This window comes from Aphis gossypii, chromosome X (genome assembly GCF_020184175.1).
Source record: "Aphis gossypii isolate Hap1 chromosome X, ASM2018417v2, whole genome shotgun sequence".
Taxonomy (NCBI): Eukaryota; Metazoa; Arthropoda; class Insecta; order Hemiptera; family Aphididae; genus Aphis; species Aphis gossypii.
In genome coordinates this window covers 63010062-63032461 of record NC_065533.1, presented here as the reverse complement: position 1 = coordinate 63032461, position 22400 = coordinate 63010062, and the positions used below count along the sequence as shown (strand labels likewise).

At 27.4% G+C, this 22400-nt stretch overlaps 1 protein-coding gene and 2 long non-coding RNA genes across 7 annotated transcripts; 1 reads left to right on the top strand and 2 right to left on the bottom strand.

The window, feature by feature from the left end:
- Positions 1 to 3540: 3540 nt before the first annotated feature.
- Positions 3541 to 7875, top strand: LOC126552795 (uncharacterized). Of its 4 annotated transcripts, XR_007606240.1 has the most exons (4): positions 3543 to 3720; positions 4136 to 4254; positions 7510 to 7566; positions 7631 to 7875. It is a non-coding gene; the product is annotated as an uncharacterized LOC126552795 (long non-coding RNA). The 4 variants fall into 4 exon arrangements; XR_007606239.1 differs by lacking the exon at positions 7510 to 7566 and having other exon boundaries at positions 3544 to 3720; positions 4136 to 4236; XR_007606237.1 differs by lacking the exon at positions 7510 to 7566 and having other exon boundaries at positions 3544 to 3720.
- Positions 5481 to 7476, bottom strand: LOC114124758 (uncharacterized). Its single transcript, XR_003592472.2, has 3 exons — positions 6117 to 7476; positions 5863 to 6032; positions 5481 to 5796 (listed from the first exon to the last, which is right to left on the bottom strand). It is a non-coding gene; the product is annotated as an uncharacterized LOC114124758 (long non-coding RNA).
- A 7773-nt stretch (positions 7876 to 15648) lies between the features above and the next one.
- On the bottom strand, positions 15649 to 21189 carry LOC114124754 (interferon-inducible double-stranded RNA-dependent protein kinase activator A homolog). Of its 2 annotated transcripts, XM_027988116.2 has the most exons (6): positions 20718 to 21183; positions 16712 to 16792; positions 16447 to 16625; positions 16133 to 16386; positions 15975 to 16062; positions 15649 to 15913 (listed from the first exon to the last, which is right to left on the bottom strand). In XM_027988116.2, exons 1-6 carry the CDS (start codon positions 20762 to 20764, stop codon positions 15777 to 15779), a joined length of 786 nt encoding a protein of 261 aa, XP_027843917.1. In that variant the 5' UTR covers positions 20765 to 21183; the 3' UTR covers positions 15649 to 15776. The 2 variants fall into 2 exon arrangements, with proteins under 2 accessions (XP_027843917.1, XP_050063695.1); XM_050207738.1 differs by lacking the exon at positions 16712 to 16792 and having other exon boundaries at positions 20718 to 21189.
- Positions 21190 to 22400: the final 1211 nt, after the last annotated feature.

Here is a 22400-nt window from a genome sequence, read left to right as displayed (position 1 = left end):
ATTTTGTAACATTTTTGTATTAATTTGTTAAGTTAATTATATTATTAGTGTACCCAAACATGGCCAGGACCTCGTGCTTTAAATGGTTATGTGAACAAAAATTTATTTGTATTCTAAACTATTCATGCAATTTAGAATACAGCATATAAATATTACATGATATTGTTCATTCAAGAATTTAGAAAAACTAAATTGAATTGATTTTTAAATATAACTATAAATGGTAAATGTTTTATTTTATTTTGTTGGAATAGCAAGTAAAATCAATAAGAAACACCTGTATATTAAAATATTTAACCAGCACCAATATAGTAGAGTTCTGAAACTTAACTTTTATAAATGGAGAGCAATGCTAAGTTGCACTATTCATTTTATTGGTTACTGATTCCATTCTGATAGACTTAGGATGCTTGACCCAAAAAAAAAATTTGTTTTTAGTAGAACCGATTTAATTTCTTAACTTTAATATTAGGGTGAATTTACTGATTATCAAAGTTAGAAATAAAAACACCATTTATGCTTAAGTGTTCACTTTTTTGATATTTGATTTCTTAACAATAAGAAATAAGTGTAAAATATTATGTAAATACTCAAATGTAGCTTAAAAATTGAAATATCAAAAAAAGCCTACACCTAAGCACAGATAATATTCTTAACTTTAACTTTGATAAAAAGTCAATTTACTCTTATTTGCATGTTTTATATTTGTAAGGCAAAGACAACACACACTCCATAGTGTAGCACACTTAACATAATATACATTATTTTAAAAATTAGTGAAATGGTACTAAAAATGCCATATCAATAGTTGTTTAAGAATATTGCGAGTTCGAAAAAAACACTATTTTAAACAAAAATTTTTTAACATTTCATTGAATTAAGATGACATCGTAAATAAATTTTATAGCTGTCTAAGTTTGTTAGAAACATAAGTTAATGACAAACTGATTTGATCAATAGGATTAATCAGACCTAATACTAGATTTACAAAAATATAAAACTCAGCTTTTTCTCTTTACACATATTTGATCATTGCATTTAACACAGAACATTAATTTATATTCTATAATAAATTCCAATAATTCTATACCTACCAACACATAAGCATTGTCAATTAGGTGGAAAGGTAACGACAAAAAATGTTTGAATTTTCATGTTCTAGTCTTTGATAGCTAGTAGTGGTGGAATTATCATTCCTTTTATGTAATCGTTCCAATCGGTACAGTTACAATAAAATACCAATTTCAAAGTACTCGTTATATCGGTACAATCTTTATTTAGTTACACTTGTACTCGGATTCGTTTTGTTCGCGCGGAACGATTAAAATGCATGTATTCAAATGTGTACTCGTTCTTGCAATGAATATTTATGAACTAATATACTTTTTACTTGGTAGGACAATTATACAACACTATTTTATTATGTTCGTAAAAAATTAACTTAAATAAACTTAAAAATAATTAAATTTGTATCAGAAACACTATGTTTACAAATTTACAATATAAATATACATTTAAAATACCTAATCAAAAATTACAAAAGATTATAAATAAAAAGGTTATTATATAAATACAAATATAAAACAATCACTTTACCCTACTAAAAATCGGTTATCGTAATATCGTCAGTTATCGCCCAACGGTCGGCGGTGACTGCCGGGATATACCGATTCCGTTATCGTACCCTAATATATTTATCTCGATAAATCTTAATCGCAATGATTATACATCTATAATACATAATTATAATTATTATCTATAATTCATCTATTATACATCTATTATCATCTATGATCGGACAACTCTTTACTATTTGACTACCGTCGGTAATCGAACATTTTAAAAATTTATAACATAATTTAAACATTCGGTAGTTCGATACTCGGTGTTGGTATCCCCTGATAGGGACTATTTGGTAGTTGGAAACCTTGTAGGTACCGATGAAACGTAAACATGGAACGATAAATGTACTCGTTCCACCAATGTAGTCCTAACATTGTACCGAATACCGGAATACAGCTGTAACACCCACCACTATTATAGTGCTCACTAAGTATTTAGCTTCGGTACATGCGATTATTAGAGGCGGCTATTGCGTATCTAAAAAGATGCTCAAGCACTTGAAGTACCCTTTTTCTAGATAATAAAATGTATTCACACATACTTAGATTTGGTACATAATAAATGTGAAGTGATTGCATTTTAAAAATCCAGTTTTTATATGGTCAATTCTAAAAAAATCAAAAGCCACATTAAAATAACTTTAAATGTTAGGTAAACACATTTTTGTTTTTGGTGTTACAAGAAAGCCGAAATATTGATAGGGGAATTAGTTCTTTTAAGTGAACACCTGTACAATTTTTCGATTACAATTACAATTACAAACATTGAAACATACAATTGCCGCTACTGACAATTATTATAAATTTGTAACCAGTCTTTAGGTAACGGATATCAAACGCATCAATAAAATAACATTCTAAATTTCAATTAAAAATAATATCACACATACTGGGATCCATTTATTATTATTATAAAAATATATCAGTTTGTTTTGTTTAATGTTGTCTGTTGAATAGAGTTATAGGTTTGCTTCTAATAAAGTTTAATTAAAAAATATGCTTAAGGCATATTATATAGTGTGAAGTATATGCTGTTATTCATATAATTGTGTATTACATTACCATTTAGATAAAACACTTTCTTTTAATGATGCTACTACTGGAATAACTAGTCCACCTTTTTCACGAACCATATATTTTGCGTTAATGGTCATCACAACGGTAAAAATTATTGACATACTTTTTGAAAATAGAATTTGTTTCAGATATTTCATAAGTTTAAACTTTACGAAATTAATACATACAAGGTAAGGTTTAGTTTGATCTGAGAATCCACGGTTACCAGTCATGGAATGGTGCTGGTGTCATAGACCAACTTTGGCGTGGTGGCTAAAATACATTATTGTATTGTTTTTAATTGTAAATAATTATTATATTAATGTTAAGTATCTATCTCCAGAATTCAGATTAAATACTATACATGTAATGAAAAAATTACATAATTATTAATTTATTTCTGCTTAGAAAATATTAAATAATAAGAAAATAATATTTTTTAAAGAAAGAATTAGAGATAATATGGATTGTATACATAAATATTTTATTTGTTAAGTTTTTAGAAAAATAGCGTACAAATTATTAATTGGGAATATTACAATTTTATCAATAAAATTATACTTGTTCATGTATTTAAAATTTCATTCTTCAAATTTTATTTAATTTTAAATCCAACATGGTATTATTTGTGAAGATCATGTTTTTTGAAACTAAACTCACTGATTATTTGTTTTAAATTAAATTATTAATTAAAAAAAATATTTGTATGTAAAAATGTACATACAATTTAATTAAATAATAAAAGAATATATAATTCTATTTATAAATGTTAATGAAAATATATTATTTAATAAATGAATAATAAGTTATTCATCTACTATAATACGTTCATTAAATATTCAAAGGTTTCTAAGGTAACCCAATAGTTAGTTTATAAATAAAATAGATATGATTAAAAACGTTTTTGATTTCATTGATTAGATTGAAAAATAGTATTGCACTTGCACTAGCTTTGTCAGGCAGCTACGTTGTTTAAAGACAGTCGAACAGGTCATTTCCCGCTCAAGTTGGAAAGAATGTTGTGTATTACAACTCAGATAAGGTATTAGAATAATAAATACTACAATTTTGCAATAATATTTTTTTTTTTAATAATTTTTTTTTAATTGTACTAATTCAAATAGGTCAGCTAATATTATATACAGACATACAGTGTACTCTTGATTATCTACAAAATTTAAATTTAAACAAAAATGTTACACAGTAGAACCTCGATTATTCAAACTAATTGGAACCACACTGAGTTCGGATAATAGAATTTGAAAAAAAATATTATTTATACAATACTATAGAATTATTATTACATATTATTGTTATCGACATGTTATACTTACATATTACATATTATATATTATAACTTATTACGAAGAATATTTTTATTATTAAATATTATAGACTTATTTTATTGTACATAATATGTACTTTTATTAGTTTTTGACAAACTGATTAACTTTTAGTTGACGAATTACTGCTACTTGCGCAGCTAAATTTCACATAAGTTCAAAAACATGATTAGAAATGAAAAACGTTTGGACAACAGAAGGTTCAGATAAACAAGGTACCACAGTCATCACATGTATGTATTATTAAAAAACTGAAATTGTGTTATTTTAAATAGTATTTAAGAAAAATTATGTTAGAGCATGTTTTATTTTTAATTAAACATTCAAATAATATTACAAAAATATTTTAAATTTTATAATTTTTGTATACATATTTGTATGTACATGATTCCACAGAAGACTACGAATAATATTGAGAGTATACTGTATATTATATTTGACAACTATATTATACATCATATAATCATATCGTCATATTATTATACATCAGTACTTACATGTGTTTTTTTACATTTTTTAAATTGGACTCCTATTTAGAACTATTAAGTTCTTATACCTTGAAAAATGTTGTTCCATGACGGTTGACATAAATGAAGCATATTTAAAATAAGCTTAATTGTTTATTGTTAATTCTTTGGTTAGGTTAGATTAGTTATCTTTATTTTATAAGATAGCATTATTAGATGTTATAGTTGGCAGTATTTAAATATAATCTTATATATAATATGATGTTCGAGTGTCGACCATAACTAAAATAGTTGTAGAAGTGAGTAAATTCAATAAAATTAAAAAATTTAAGAGCAATTTTATTTTGTTCTTATATGGATTTAAAATATACTTAGCAATAATTTTAAAAAGTAGAAAAAAAGTTGCAAATACTACAACTTCTGTGCTCTAGTCATTATCTTGTTATCATATTCAGTTAACTTAAACTAACCTAACCTAGTAAATATGAATTATGTTGTATAATATTTTATGATGCCTAAACCTACTGTTTAAAAAAAATTAAAATATTTTATATAAATCATTTTTCATTTATTTCTATATTCTAACATTAAAAACGGATGTTATTCCTAACACATTTTGTATAGAAAATATGTTTTACCAACCAACAAAATGGCGAAAACCGTTACACGAGCTTCAATGTTAATAATATAAATAATATACGAGTTCCTTATCTAGTTAGTATAGAAGTCCGTGTTTTAATTATTCAAATTTAAACAACTGACGAGTTTTTATCATTTTTAAAGATAAGTTTCAACCTTACTAACTTGGTGTCATGTTTAAAATTAATACATTTTTAATCAACTGTTTGTAAACTCAAATGGCTCAATAGAACGATATATTGGTTTGTTAAAAACACTAATTAAATAAATTTCAGGTAAAAGTTTAATGAAACACGATATATTAAAATGGTAAAAAATAATAGCTTAAAAAATAGTAAATGTAATAGAATATATTTTTAATACTTTTAAGTAACTTTAATTGATAAATTATAATAATTGTTAACTATGATAATATTTACTAATGTATTATCTACAAGAACCATCAAATTATCATTGAAATTGTTTTTCTTGAATATTGTTAGTAACATTAAAATCTAGATTAGTGTTTGCAAAAATAGTGATATTAGTGACATCCATTTTTACAATCTATCATGACATTTATGCATTTCACGATAATTAGCACTTGATGCTAAGTGGATTTTATTTGCAAAGAAGAAATTTCTGTACATATGACCATCATCAATATTATCATCTGACTTTCAAATGTTTCTGTATAAAAATATAAAATATTTATCTATAACATATTAATAAAAAATAAAAATAAAAGTTACAAACCTTAGGGAAAACGGTCTTTAATCTTTAACTGTGATGGCGTTTTTTGATACAGTAGAGAGATAGCTAGTCCAAATTGTCTGAGTTATGATTGCTTTTATGTATTTGGAAGTATTAAGACCTTCAGTAGTCTAGCATACAGCAAGCCATTGGTATATATTGTGTATACTTACCTAGACAAGTCAGAGAAGCATTATTTGTATAATACATTTTTATAATATTTCATAGATAGTTGGGTAAAATATTACAATACTTACACTTCAACGGACAATAATTTCACATCACTGGGTACACAGGCCAAAGATTTAAACGTTACTGAAGTCAAAATTGTTGGTATAATCGCATATATAAATATATATATATATATTATATATGTATTATGTGACTATCGGTCTGAGATACACGTGCAAAACATGGTGTGCGATGTAACTGGACGATTGCTGTAAATCGTGCGATTTTGATGAATGCCATTTTCCAATCAAGCTCGTGTTGGATATAAATTAACGTCATCACGGGTCTAGCGAGGCAGTAGAATTAAAGAATAAACAATCAAACAAAAGAAAAGAGTTCATATAACTAGACTGAACATCCGAATTGCGAACGCGAAGCGACTACTGACTAGGGCGACTAGGCAGCATTAGGCAATCGCAATACTCAATACTGCAGTAGTGCAGTAGAGCAGTGTGCACGAGGCCACGAGGTTTCTAGGAAAAAAAATCACTCACTAATCAGTAATCAGTAAAATCTAATGATAGATAATGGTGGTGCATAGACTTATAGAAATATAAGTCTGTGTGGTGATGGTAGGGGCAGCATTGTCATACTCATACAGTAAATAACAGGATGACCAATAATTTAAAAATATAATACCTATAATATAATTAAATATAATTTCCCATAAGAACGTTGAAGTCATGTTGCCATATACCACGGACTAAGATAATATATATATATTATCCGTACCATAGTCCATAACAGGCCAACGTTAGATAATAATATACTATGATTACTATGGATGGAGCCACAGCCGCGTATAATTTTATTGCTGATATTAGCGACGAATCTCCGAATACGATAAATACGCATGCGCGATGAAACTCCTCGCATAATTATTCATAGGTTCCGTTGTAACTTATGGATGATTATGCGAAAAGTTGCGTTGCGCGTGTGCATATCGAACACCTATTTCGGTGACTTGTCGCTGATATCGGTAACATTTTTTTGTATTGATACAATACGTCAGGGTTCCATTCACGCAAAGTTTTTAAATTATAATCTAAAAACCTTGCCATCCACGGACTAAGATATACAGGACAGAACAGTAGACACGAGATGAATATTGTAGTTATGAAATGTGATACAACACGTCAACACATCACATACCTTCATGATCTAGTTCTAAAAGTATCCACTTAGGGTCCGTATTACAATTAGTTAAACCAAGGTTAAACCGCCGAATTCGGCCGGTAAAATCTGTAACCCTAGTTTAAACTATGATTGTAAAAACGGACATAAAACCGCGCTAGTAATGCTAAAAGGAAAATCTGGTTAACAACTGGTAAAACTGGCACACAGATATAAAATAAAATTATTAATTATTGTATTATATATCTATTCTGTGAACTGGCCCTTTTTTTTTTTTGATTTTAGGTTACATACATTGTAGTGACCTACTCTATGTCCGAGATCAACTCTATAATGTTCCATGTACCTATATTATATATCTATATAATATAATAAATTATTACCTACGTTTGTTTATACTATATAGGTAGTTTAATCGATCGATCTTTGTCGTCGTCATAAACATAAAGAAGATGGGTGGTCTTTGTCGTCTATTCTCCGCGAGATATTTTATCCTCAAAAACCGATTGTGTTTGACGTTGGCCGTCGTTTCTATCGTCCTGGGTTACCTGACAGGCTTGTATTATTGCAGTGTATTTAAAGTCTATTCGGACACTGATCTGTCGGCGTCCTCTACTGCACGACTATCCGCAGTCGAATTTTGGAACGAGGTCCAGATGAAAATTGACAAAATTATAGACGATGTCCGGGAGCTGCAAGAATATGTGAATACGGGTCGACAAACATTTCGCGTGACAAACACAGCCGACCGTTAACCATGGACAAAGCCGTGTGTTTTTGTATTTTATTCGCTTATTATTGCGACGACGATCAACAATTTATATTATTATTGAATTAAAATACACGATTTAGAAAAAAAAATACGATTGAATTTAATAATTTTTATATGCGTAGATCAAAGTGGAGTGATAGCGGTTTTTGTTTATAGGCGTATGTTAGTTAGTGATTATTTTATTGGAGGTACCGCGATGGGAATGTGGGATCATAAAATGGGTGGGCCGTTTACAAATAATAATTAGTCAATTATAAACAGAGCAGTACTTAACACAGATATATTTTCTAATTTAAAAGGAGAGAAAACTAGATAACCACTGAGTAAAACATCTAGTAGTCTAGTCGTCTAGGGTCTTTTTTAAACTTATACAAAGTTTGAAAATTGTGTTTTTACTTTTCTAAGTTAACCAATAATTAAATTAATTTTATCCTTTTTTTTATTTTTACATACTACCTTCCTAAAATAATTTGTAATAAAAATGTTTAAATGTTTTTAGTAGGTAATCGATTATCGAATATAGACATTGTAAAATATAAAAATTGACAGTAGCGGGTATTAAATATTAATAACCAATTGGTAGTTTGATTATTTTTTTCTACTCAATCTTAATCTTATTGTATTTCTCTAATATTATCTTTTAACTTTGACTTAAACTTCTGTTTTGGACCTTAATTTTTACATTAAATCATTTTTAATAAAAATTAAAAAATAACTATATTTTAGAGCATGTAACGTATAGATTAACATTATCTTATACTATTTTCTTGAGATATTTTGTTGTTATTGTTATTAGTAGTAGTAATAGTAGTAGTAGTAGAAGTAGTATCTGCCATCTGGTGTTGAGAAAGTTCTCAGATCAAATAAATTTTCAAAAAAATAAAATTAAAATAAAAAAATTGAATGGTATTATATAATATAATATATAATAATTACTAATATTATACAATACATATTATTAGAATTAGAAATCACCGTATACTATGGAAAAATCCCCCCCCCCCCCCGATAAAATTCCTGGCGGCGCTTATGTAGGTACTTTTTACCGAAACAGATTTTCTATAATATGTACTGTGTTATTAAATATTTTAATGCTGGCTGGAGTTTTATAGAATACCAGTATTCTATAATAATTCTATTTTGGGTCCTGATATAGCGTTTTATTACCATAAATTACGTGTTAATTTGGATTCGGAGTCTTGGATATTAACTACCTATATGGCTATATATACAAATCGCTTACACTTAATAGTAATATTTTATTTTAGTATCGTAATGATGCTACTAGCTGTTTAAACTCAAATAATTCATAAACATTATAAAATATTTTTTTTTTAGTTCCATTTCATGTTAGACAAGTACTAATAAACAATATGTTAGTGTGTACAAAATTTGCTTTACAAATTAATTGTAAACTAGATAGAGTGCCATGGCGTATAGTAATCCCTGAAAAGGTACCTATATAATTCATTTTTAAATAATTATATAGGTACCTACATTTTTAGATTCTGAACGAAGTGATGAATGTATTGATTTTACATTGGTGTGTGTTTTTTTTTTTTTTTTTTTGTTTTTGTGTCTGTGTACAGCATAACTAGTCGAAATAATGCTCCAATTTCAAACTATGGGGGTGGTTTCCGATGTAAAAGTGAATATCCTTGGTGCATTATAGAGGTAAAAAGTTAACATTTTCCAACAGTTTTCAAAAAAATCGAGAAAAACAAAAAAAAAATGACGGAAAAACGGCAATTTTTACGCAAAACCAGTTTTCGACCAAATCGATTTTTTTTTATGGTTGTAATTCAAAAACCAATCACTGAAAATACTTGAAATTTTCACCAAATGTTAATGTCAGTGGTATCCGTATATAGTTAAATTTTCAAAAAATTTTGACTTTTTTTCAGTTATTTATAGACCACTGAAATTTTCGATTTTTTTGAGAAATTTTTTTTAAAATGTCGATAAAAAATTTTTGGATGACCAAAAAGTTTTGAAAATTTAATACAAGGTTTCTTATGAGTTGTTTTTAATGTAGCTAAAAAAAATTAAAAATCGTTAGTCACAATTTTTTTTTATAAGCGTTTTTAGTTCAAATTTTTACGAAATCTATCGAAAACGCGAAAATTTGCAAGTAATTTTGAAGTTGAAAAATCATAAAATTTTTTTCTTTTACAACTAAGTTTTGAAAATTTGATACAAGGTTCTCCATACATTTTTCTTCAAATATCTGTAAAAAAAACTCTACCGGATTCAGACAAAAAATTTTTATGAGTGTTTGAAATTTAAATTTTTACAAAAACCGCGTTAAATAACAGTTTAGCCTCAAACGATTTTTGATATTTGTTATTATTCAAAAAGTATAAGTCGTAGATACTTGAAAATTTTACCAGTTATTAAGATTCGTGTTTTCTTTACGTGATTTAAATTTCAAAATATTTTGACTTTTTTTGAGCTATTTATAGACAATTGAAATTTTCAATTTTTCTGAAAAAATATTTTTGAAGTGTCGATAAAATTTTTTGGCCCTATCAAAATACTTGAAAATTTAATACAAAGTTCCTCATATGTTATTCTTATAGTGATTAAAAAATTATAAGAATACATAGGCACAATTTTTTTTTATTAGCATTTGAAGTTCAAATTTTGACGAAAATTCGTCAAAATTATGAATATTTGCGAAATATTTGAAGTTGAAAAATCATAAAATTTTTTGTGTTTATAACTAAGGATTAAAAATACAACACTAAGTTTTCCATAAGTTTACCTTCAAGTATCTATAGAGAAAACTCGAAGCATCATTATAGGAAAAATTTTAAGTGCGTTTGAATTTTAAATTTTAACGAAATAGCGTAACGATAACGATTTATCCTCAAACGATTTTAAATATTTGTTATTATTCAAAAAGTATAAGTCGTAGATACTTGAAAATTTTACCAGTTATTAAGATTCGCGTTTTCTTTACGTGATTTAATTTTCAAAATATTTTTTAATATAAGCTGGTTTTTTTAAACCACCTTTTTTACCAACCACTAGAAATTATATCCTAGGCTGACAAATCATCTTCGTTCAGAATCGTTTTTCGTATACAATGATAACTATCATTGGATTCAAATTTAACACTCCTATAATATATAATAATGATCCATGCGGCACCTAATGTACAGCAGAGCGGTACTCACTTGCCCACTTTTTTTAATCTATTATAACTATCATTTTATGATTTCTACTTTCAAAAAATGATGATAATTGGATTTGACGTCTGTCAAGATATGCAAAATAAAAAAAATCTTTTGACGAGTAATGGGTTCACACTTCATTGCTACAATGAATCACACACACACACACACACACACACACACACTTCTTTCTTCAGCTATGGTCAACAATACGAAAATGGATAGGAACTTTCAAGCTTTTTTCCATAAATATTGGGTATGAATATAATTATTTTATTTTATTACATGTACCTATTGTTCTAAATTGGGACAATTGAGTAATCACACAATCATTTCGATGTACCTACATTGAATATCTTAAATATTTTAAACTAGAAAAATAATAGTCACAAGATAATCTATTTTTTGTTATTGTTGTGTTGTCTACTGCCTGTGATCTATGAGCTTGCAAAATTTAATCTCTTTTTGTTTGCGCCGAAGCCGCTCCTACGATTAATGCAGTTGGCGGCAACGACTCGCGGGGTGCTGGGATAGGGAAGGGTACCCAAGATATTACAATAATAATAATAATAATAAATGAAGTATAATATTTACAATAATAACACATACATATAATAGTACAATCAGAGGCGCCCCAGTAAGATACACAATAGACAATATTTCTATATATATAATATTAACACAAGAAACAACAACTACGACCTGGCTCCAATATGGTATCCAATATGGCACCGCCGATACACACCGCGAGCTCACAGCTGTGGACGTTAGAATAGTCCGTCAGGCTCTGCACGCGTAAGTTTCCTCACTGAGATGCTGACAAGTGGTGATATGGCTATCTAGTGCACACCGGGTTGGTTGGACAGAGCCTCAGGTACATAGACGGCGAGCGAGTGCAAGTGTATGTCCGGTTCGCAAGCTCGCAGAAGGCAGACAAACGGGAGCCACAAAAATGTCCGGTGCAGGGGACAGCCACACAAGGTGTAGGGCCGAAAAGGAGCGAAGGTGGAACAACGACTTAATAATAAAACGCGTTGTCTGCAGTCTGCCCACGCGGTTTGGTGCGAACACAGCGCAAGGCGGCGAGCAGATGTGACGATACGTCAAGCTCGACCGCCTGGAGAAGACAGAATTTTTGTCTGCGACAGATAGCCAACGACCAACAATCCAGTGATGGATGGCAGGGGGGGGAAGCAACTTTATCGCGGAGCTTCCCCGTCCGCCAGGGCGCTGCGATAAGATACGTCGCGTCCGTGCTCGAACACTTTTAATAATTATTAAAATAATTATAATTTTAAGCCGTCTATTTAATTTGATTAATAATAATTATAAAATTATAAGGTAAATCTGTTTGGCATTTGTAATATTTAAAAAACTTACAATACAAAATTTTATAACTTTAAAAAATATCAAAATCCACCATCTAGAACAGTGGTTGATAGTATTGTCACTGATCCAACAAGGTGAGTACGTATTTAATTAATGTATAATATATTAATATGTATGATTATTTTATTGCAATCAATGAATTGGACATCAAATGTTAACGATTTTTACATACATTTATTAATTATTTGTCACTTCTATATAACATATTTGTAATTAAAATCAAATTTAAAAAAGTTTCATGAAATACTGATTTTCTAAATTTTAAAATAATATTAATACTAATAATAAATATTTATTTATTAATTAATATAATAACTAATAATAATTCAGTCTTTACATAGATAATAGATATAATAGTTTTGTATTAAAAAATTGATTTTTTTTTAACTTAAAAACAAATAACTTTTATAGTAAAATTTAATCTATGAATATAAAATCTTTTATAAATATAAAATAATACTAATAAGAAATAATTTTATATTAATGGTTATTTCTGTAGAATATTATGTATATTTATTTTCTCAGTACCTATGAGAGTAGATCTATCCATTATTTTTGTGTATCAAACAATCAATTACCTACATAATTAATTTAAATTGTTCCTATCCTAAATGTATTTTATTATTATCAACTATTTTTTTTTCATAACTAATAACATTTGTACTGTTTAAATATAATATATTATATAAATTGTATTAAACAATTTAATTTAATTTTTTTTTTAGTTTAAATTTCGGTTTAAATCAATGTATAATATTCCAATGCAATGATTGTACCAACTACTGGATGCATATGAAAAATAAAAATAAACCTACAATTCTGTACTCAAAATAATTTTTAATTGTTTTTTTTATAGGTACTGAATAATCAGATTAATTTGTATGACAAATAATTAAATTAAGTTATGCATTGACTAACTAGCCATATTTTACTAACTCGAGTATAACTGTGCAATAGTAACAACTAATAACCTAAACCTACTAATACATGAGAGTTATAATCACACATTTAACTGATTGTCTTGTTCTCAATAATAGATAGATTAATATTCATCAAGTTTCAGGTAAGTTACGTCGTAGATACAGGATTAAAAATAACATGATAATTTCAATAATTGGTATCTAAGTAACGCAAATGATTCATTTTTATTAAATAGGTCAGTTCGTTATCGGCAGGTTCGATAAAGTTTTCGTTCTGTAAATAACGATAAGTACAAACCGCATTCGTATTAAGTGTTTTAAATGCCTTCTGGACAAAGAGGGGCCGAAAATATGGCGGCAGAAGCCTCGCGAAAGAGGAAAATGAAAAAAAATCTCTCTCCAAAGTCTCCAACAAGTCCTCAAATAAAAATCAAAAACTGATATACACCGCTATCCAACCTTAATGACAACGTAGAAATAAATGACAACTTACTGGCTGATATCAACAATACACATTCCGAGGTAAGGAAAATTCCACCTATATTCGTCCACGATATTACAAATTACGAACAGTTTCACTTATTCTTAGCATTTGCAGCTAACGATGACTTTACAATAGAACAAAAAAAAGATTCACTTAAATTAAAACTAACAACAATTGACGATTATAGAATTGTTACTAAAGAGCTTGAAACAATGCAAATCCAATACCATATTTACATTATTATATCACATTTATGTAAGTAAGAAAATTGTATGCATATATTTATCAATAGGCTTAGATAGCTATTCTAGCTAGGAATGCTTTAATAAAATAAAAAATAAATAAATAAATAGGTATAATATAATAAAGTATAATATACATAGCATGATTGGGGATGTTTATAGGTGGAGAAGGTGAAGTAGATTTATACATTAACTTTATATAATTTTACTGAAAACCAGTGTCTAGGACCTACTAGTACAAACCATACCGTGGTAATACGATTACAGAATAAAATAGGCAGTTGTATAATATGTATTATTTATGTAATAAATAATAATTACATTGTTTGTCATGTATATCTATAATTTTATCTTGGAGATACTCAAATACCCATTGGTATTCACATAAAATAATGTTCAGCTGTATTGACTAAAAATATACATCTCATAAGAAATTATTTCTTTCTAAAAATTTCAGGTTAGGTATGTGCAAAACCTATCCCCTCAGTACATCATTGAGTATAATTTAACATAAAAGCAACAAAAATTATAGTTAATAATGAACTTTACGGTAGGTAAATTGTTCTGTTGTCATAACTACTAGAAAGGTTTTTTAAAAACAATAAGAAATTTTTTTTTATATAGGTAACAAAAATACCACATAAACATTGTAACTCAAAATTCATAACAAATAATCTTAAATAAGTGAAAAAGAAATAAAAAATGCCTATAAATAGGATTAAAATAAGCAAATATTTTGAAAATTAAATCATGTAAAGTAAATGCCAATCTAAATAATTGGTGAAATTTTCAAGTAGCTATGACTTATACTTTTTGAATAATAACAGATATTTAAAATCGTTTGAGGATAATTAATATGTAACTCAGTTTTGTAAAAATTTAAAATTCAAACGCTCATATTATTGACATATTTCCTACAATGACCTATCGAGTTTTCTCTATAGCTATTTGAAGAAAAACTTCTGGAAAACTTAGTGTTGAATTTTTTAACCTTAGATACAAGTACAACACATTTTATAAATTTCCAACTATAAAATTTTCACGATTTTGATATATTTTGTAAAAATTTAAACTTTAAAAGCTTATAAAAATAAATTGTGGCTAACGATTTATTTATTTATATTTTAATTAATATTATATAGTAATAAGAATAACACCCTATTTAAAAATCTTAGATGTGCTACCAAATCTACAGCTTTCTAAAGTTCTTATAATTCTTTCATACTTCCATTAAATAATTTCTTGAACAGTCCACAACTTGTCATCTTTCCTGCACCATTTGTGTATAAGTTTTTTATATCTTCCAACCTATACCTTTACTTTTTATAGTAAATAAACAATTCTATAATAAAAAATAAGTCATTAAATAGAACAACATAAAAATTAAACAACAATTAGTCAAGTTTATGACTTAAATCAAACTAGAAAATACGTTGACAAATTGGATATAGTAATTGTGTGATTAATTTGAAGAATTAATGATTACATAGTTTATAAAGTGTAATATAAAACATTGATACTAAATAGCAAATACTTATTAAAAATATAGACATTTTTTATGTTAAATGACTAAATATTTAGTACAGATTTAAAGTATGATAAAATAACACGAGCAGCAGATTCTCGAGCATCAGATTCATTTTCTCCAGATCCTGAAATCACAATTCTTGGAATAGTATTAACCTGCATCAAAACTTCTACTTTACCTGAGAAAAAAATGTAATAAAATTAAAATATAAACATTTTCTAATTTTCTAAATTTTATACCAGAATTGCAAGAAACAATGTCACTTTTTAAAGTAATATCTTCTATTTCTAAAATTGAATTCAAAGCATCAGAAGCTGTTGAGTATTTCTAGATAATAATAATAATATACTTATTAATAGCATCAATTAAACTATATTCAAACTATATTAACTTTTACTTTTTGTAATCGTGGTATTTTGGGTGCATCTGAATTAAAAAAGATTTTCAAATAAGTCCTTGATTCATGAGATAAAAATAACTTAAGGCTGCATGGAAGCTCATGGTGCAGTAATAAGTTTGAATCACTAGGAGTTTCATCTTTATATTCATTATCCCAAATTAGTTTGATATCTTCTGACGTCAATTTTTCTATTTGTTTGTACATTAAGTAAGCTGCTTGCTTTTTAGCTGCTTGCTTAGATATGCCTGAGCCTGTTTTCATAATGTTTTCCTTAGTTAGTATTTAATGTTGAAAAAATAAAAATTATTTACCTGAAGATTCATAAATAGATATTGAACATACCACTCTAAATTCTACTTGGTGTTTCTTTAAGTTTTCATCGGGGAAAGAGTAAACGGGATATGGACAATGGCGGGCCGTGCATAACTCTTGTAGTGAACCAACAGGATTTAATTCTAAACTAATTTTAGATTTTGAACTAACATTGTCTCTGAAAACAAAAATAATCTTTTTTAAATGTCTATATCACTTTTAACATCAAGTAATTGTTTTTATTCACAAATAAAATTCACTAACTTCATTAGCACATGAGAATTAAAAGCCATTTTAGGGAAGTTGATTTTATTATTACAAAATACTGTTTCCTTGGAATTTTGGCTGAAAACAAAATTTATAGGTATTTTGAAAAAGTTTGTAGTAACACCAAATTAATATTTTTCTTATTTAATGAATTTTAATTTCATTGTTAAGTCAATAGTTAGATTTAATAATACTAGACATCTTAAGAGGACGTCATACTCTATGTGTTGTCTCCATCTTACACACGTATGACATAAACAAAACGCGTTTACACAGTCTGAGTAAAACTCGCTCAATTTTAGTTTTAAAGTTAATATATCTATTAAAAAATTGAATTGCGTCAATATTTCTGAAAGCAAGAAGATGAGTTTTTTCTATTATTCTCAATATAAAGTTCATTATATCGTTTAGAAATAGTAAAAATATCAACATTTTTAAATGATCTTAATATTTCAAAATTCAAATTATATATAAAAAAAAAAAAAAAAAAACGTAGTGTCTTGACCTCAGAAATATTGCCACAATTCAATTTTATAATGAATAAATTTACTCTAGAACCAAAATTGAGCAAGTTCTACTCAGGCTGCATAAATGCATTTTGTCCATGTCGTGCGTGTGTAAGACAGAGACTCATTCATTCATGCGAGTATAATGTCCTCGTAGTGTTAGTTCACAACAAAATTATTAATAAATATTAAATACTAATAAGTAGGGTACGGAAATTGTAGTACTAAAAAACTAATAAAGTTGATTACAGTATAGTATTAAAAAATAACAAAAATTGCACTAAAATAACTTTTTGTTATAAATGTTTTAAGTTTGCTGTTATAATCTTAAATTCTACAAAAAAAAAATTATACATATACATATATATTTTACAATTATATTATACTTATATTAATTTTTGAAATCAAACCATTTATTGATTTGGAATTAATAAGTTGTTATACATCAAAAATCTTTGTTCCACGTAGGTTGAGGTAAGCGGAGTGTATTTAAAATAAGCTTAATTGTTTACAGTGAAATCTTTAGTTAGGTTGGGTTAATTTAATTATATTTATTTTGTAAGATAACATTATTAGATGTAATGCCTGGCGGTTTTAAAATACAGAAAACCCTCATTAATCCGAATAGCCATTTATCATACATAAATTACGCTAGTTTATGCTAGGTGTGCTTTAATACTATATGTATGTAATATGTATATTTAATGATTATAATATAATTATGTACTATTTTTTAGGTTTAATATTGTTATATATATGAATTAGACTAAAATTGGTATAATACAATTTTCTTCAATTTATAATTTACAATTTTTGGTTATTTTATTTAATTTGGACAACCTAGAGTCACAATTATCTACAGTATTATCTTATTTATAGGTTATAAATATTATACGACAATTGAGGGTTGACTGTAACTAAAATGTTTGTATAAATAAATAAATTCAATAAAAATCGAAAAATTGTATTTTAAACTTTTAAAATTTAATTTGTACTTACATGATACCTACACAATTTAAAATGTCAAGCAATAAATTGAAAAATTTGAAAAAAAATTTAAATGCAATAACATCCATGCCCTACTAATAAGTAATAGTCAAGGTAATAAAATTGGATGAGTTAAATTTACAATATATTTTTGAACTGAAAGAAGTAACAACTTTTTAAGATTATAGAATATATAGGCTGTAAAATTAAGTTTTAAGAAGAACTGCTGTTTATATTATTTCAGTTATTCTAGCTATTATATATATTTTTTTTTATAAAATGGTAATTAACAGCAATTTTAAAATTACAGACTAATCACTTTAATGCTGTTTATATCTAGTTTTTAAAAATTTTCAAAATAAATATTTTCTTTTTTTTTATTAGTTTTTTGTGTATATAATTATAGCTAAACAGTAATAAAAATAATTACACAATACAATTTAATAATAAAATATATTATTATTAAATTTAAATGCTAAAGACAGCCTTCAATATAAAGGTTATGATTTGATTGATGAATATTTCTGTAAAGGTTTGAGATGATATTAAGGGCTTTAGGGATTTAAGCAAAATATAAATATGATTTCTTTTCTTTTTTTAAATTAATTTGATTTCAGAACTTGAATATTTACTACTAATGCAATTTATCTCATTTTCTGAATTTGTTCAAACAAAATTAATAAAACAATTTTTTGGGAATACTCTTAAATTAAAAAAAAAAGCTTTTAATTGAGCCAATCACAACATTTTAATTGATAAGCTTGAGTACTCTTGAGAATTATTTACATTGCATTTAAGTAGGTAATAGAACATAAATAGTTAAAGTTAATAATGTGCTCAGTGTTTTCACAGTAATTCTTTAATAATAATAAATTGGTTTCCTCAAGAAACAGTTAAAAAAAACAGTGTTCAATTATTTTTATTATTTACTTTGATAGTCTTTTTAATTTGAAAATAGAAGGTACAATTATATTTAATGCTGACAATACAGTTATATTGGTTAGGTTAATAATAATAAATAAAATAATATTTATGACTTATAAAAGTCTTCTGCATTTAGTCTGAATAGGTATAGTTAAAAATTGGTTAGATATTAACATGTTAGAACTTAATTTAGACAAGTCTAAGTACCTATGTTAATTTTCGCCTGCCAATGCTACTGAAAATTGTATTGAACTATTAATTATTCATAGCTACAATAATTAACTGTTTATATTCTGATACATGCCAATGTCCAAGTATTAAAAATATTAATATAATATTTGGGCGTTATTGTTGATGCAAAACTTAAATAATGTAATCACAGTTAACATATACAACAAGAATAATTTATAAGTTATTTATACATTTAAGACTTCAAGATATATTTTAAATCAACAATTGTTATGAATAGTTTATATTTCTTTTTCTCAATTATTGATGAGTTATGTTATAGCAAACGTAGGTGGAACATACAATATGTATTTAAAAATGTTAAGAGTTACAATGCATATAATAATAGAAATAATTTTTAAAAAAGTTACGTTCTTATTTCACAGAAAGTATTTTTAATTTAAAAGGTATTTTATATAATAGGTAAGTATGTCAAAAGTTCATCCATCATCTTTTTAAGCATACTTAAATTTTAAAAATTCAATTCAAGTTCAACTAAGTTTTACTGACAATAATTATAAAAAAAATATCAGGTGTTCCAAAAGTATTTAATATGTGTGAAGTCTAAATTTTTACAAAATTTGAAACACATTAGCATTTTTTTCACTTGTGGCAACAGTCAAATAAAAATATTTTAATTGCATTTTATAAACTAATTAAATAAAGTATATTATTACACCATTCTACATCAATAATTTTATCTTTAAGAGGGCATCGCATCCACATGTATTGTCTTTGTCTTACAAACATACGACATAAAACATTATCTGTGTTCTCTCATTGGTTTTTATTAATAGGTATTTTAATTTTTAAGTGAGTTATGAATATGAAAAATATTAAATAGTTGAAAAAACTAACACAGATAATGTTCTTACCTAAAAATCAAACAGTCATTTCATTCTAATATCAAAACTAGGGGCACACTATTGAAACTGGCAAACGATAATTTACTAAAACCTACCTACGTTTGTAAGATGGTGACAACACATGCGGGGGCATCGTTTTTTTAAGCGCCTAACAATAAATATAGGTGGAAAGTAGTAAATACAAAATTATATAGTATAAATTTGAACTAATTGTATCTTTTATTACTATTCGAGTATGCGGTCTAGATAATATAGGTATGATTGTAGTTGTAGACCGCATATCCGAGCATCACACATTTTCAAAATAAAATTACAGAATTAGTTACCTATGTACTTATTAACATAAAATATAGGTATTTGTTCTTTATGTTATTATATTTGTGATTGGGTAAAACAATTATGCAAATGCTATAAGTCATTTGTTTTAGTCAGCAGTCATGACTAATATTGTTTTGTCGACATCATAACATTATTATAATTTTTTTTACTTACGCACAATCCACCAAAGCCGACTCACTACCATGCGACTGACCAGCCATGATCGGTTGGATATTAATATATAGATGCGTGACGGTATAAGAAATAATCACGGTGTGAGCACACCACACAAGAAAAATTTAATGGGAACAAAAAATCCGATTGGAATAGTGGAATCCGCGCAAGCATACAACGACGATCGTCCTGTTCTTTCGGTGTCAATGGCATAGATAATAGAAGAATGGATACATTGATACAAGTATACAACGCAAGACGTGGTCGCGGTTTTTAATGTGGAAGAGAGAAAGGCGCACGGATATACATATATGTGAAAAGGCGGTTTCTCACTCCCGCAAGTGGCAAACGTACGGTTATTTACAGGAAAAATTTTTGTACGACCCATTTCTTTATTATCATGGAATAAACGCATAAATCGGGGAAGAACTAAAATGCAAATGATCAACATTGAAATACAAAAACTCTCATGCATTTCCCTCAAATTCAAATATTATTGTAATATTGTATAACTCAAATGTATGTATTTTTAAATTCAAATTAATAAAAATAATAAATATAATATAATATAAAATATTTCGCTTACGAGCTGTTTTCTGATAAAATATAAATTGTATAATTTTAATTTATCGAAAATGTTAAAAATATCGTATACACCAAATGACTTAAAAAATTAAAATTTTTAAATAATAAGTTTTTTGAAACTGTTTCTAGAGTAGAACAAATCGACCAAGCCCGGATTAAGAAGGGACTATGGTCCTGGGCCGTTTTTTTTTATTAAATCAGAAATATTTATAGAGACGACTGAAATTTTCAATTTTTCTAAAATTTTTTTTTTAAATTTTTTGAAAATGAAACAAAAGTAAAATCTTAAAATTCAAAATATATAGCATTGAGAGCAAAAAATAACCGCGGAATACCGTTAAAATGGTGTGATAATAATATATTAAGGTACCTACTGTTCTGTTATCACCCCGCCACGGGAACGAAAATTTTTATCGCCCCGCGGCCCCGCCAATTACGAATGCGGCGATTTCGAACATATTATTTTATTTATACCTACAACAATTACCTATCGCTTTAATTTATTAGTTTAGGTAATTTTACGGTACTTATCGGTTATCGCGACTACCTAACAAAAAATATGACTGCGCGTGTTTCGGCACTCGTCGCTACGCTCCGCACAAATCGAAAACATCCCTCGACTTGCTATGCAACGCCACCTCAAGTAGGTCACAGGGTAATCACTGCCCATATACTACGACATAATTTACCCTGTGACCTACTTAAGGTGGCGTTGCATAGCAAGTCGAGGGATATTTTCGATTTGTGCGGAGCGTAGCGACGTCGCCGAGGAGAGTAGCGACGAGTGCCGAAACACGCGCAGTCACATTTTTGACTTTTTTCTGAATTTTTAATATTTCTTTGGGCGGTTACATTTTTTGTTAGGTAGTCGCGATAACCGATAAGTACTGTAAAATTACCTAAACTAATAAAACAAAGCGATAGGTAATCGCCGCGTTCGTAATTGGCGAGGCGATAAAAATGTTCGTTCCCGTGGCGGGGCGATAACAGACCAGTACCCATATTAATATACAACACTGTATAAGCAGTTGAATCTGCCGCCGCCGGAAAGCACTGTGGTACCGCTCTCTGTCATGCGTGAGGTTGGACAGGTTTTCG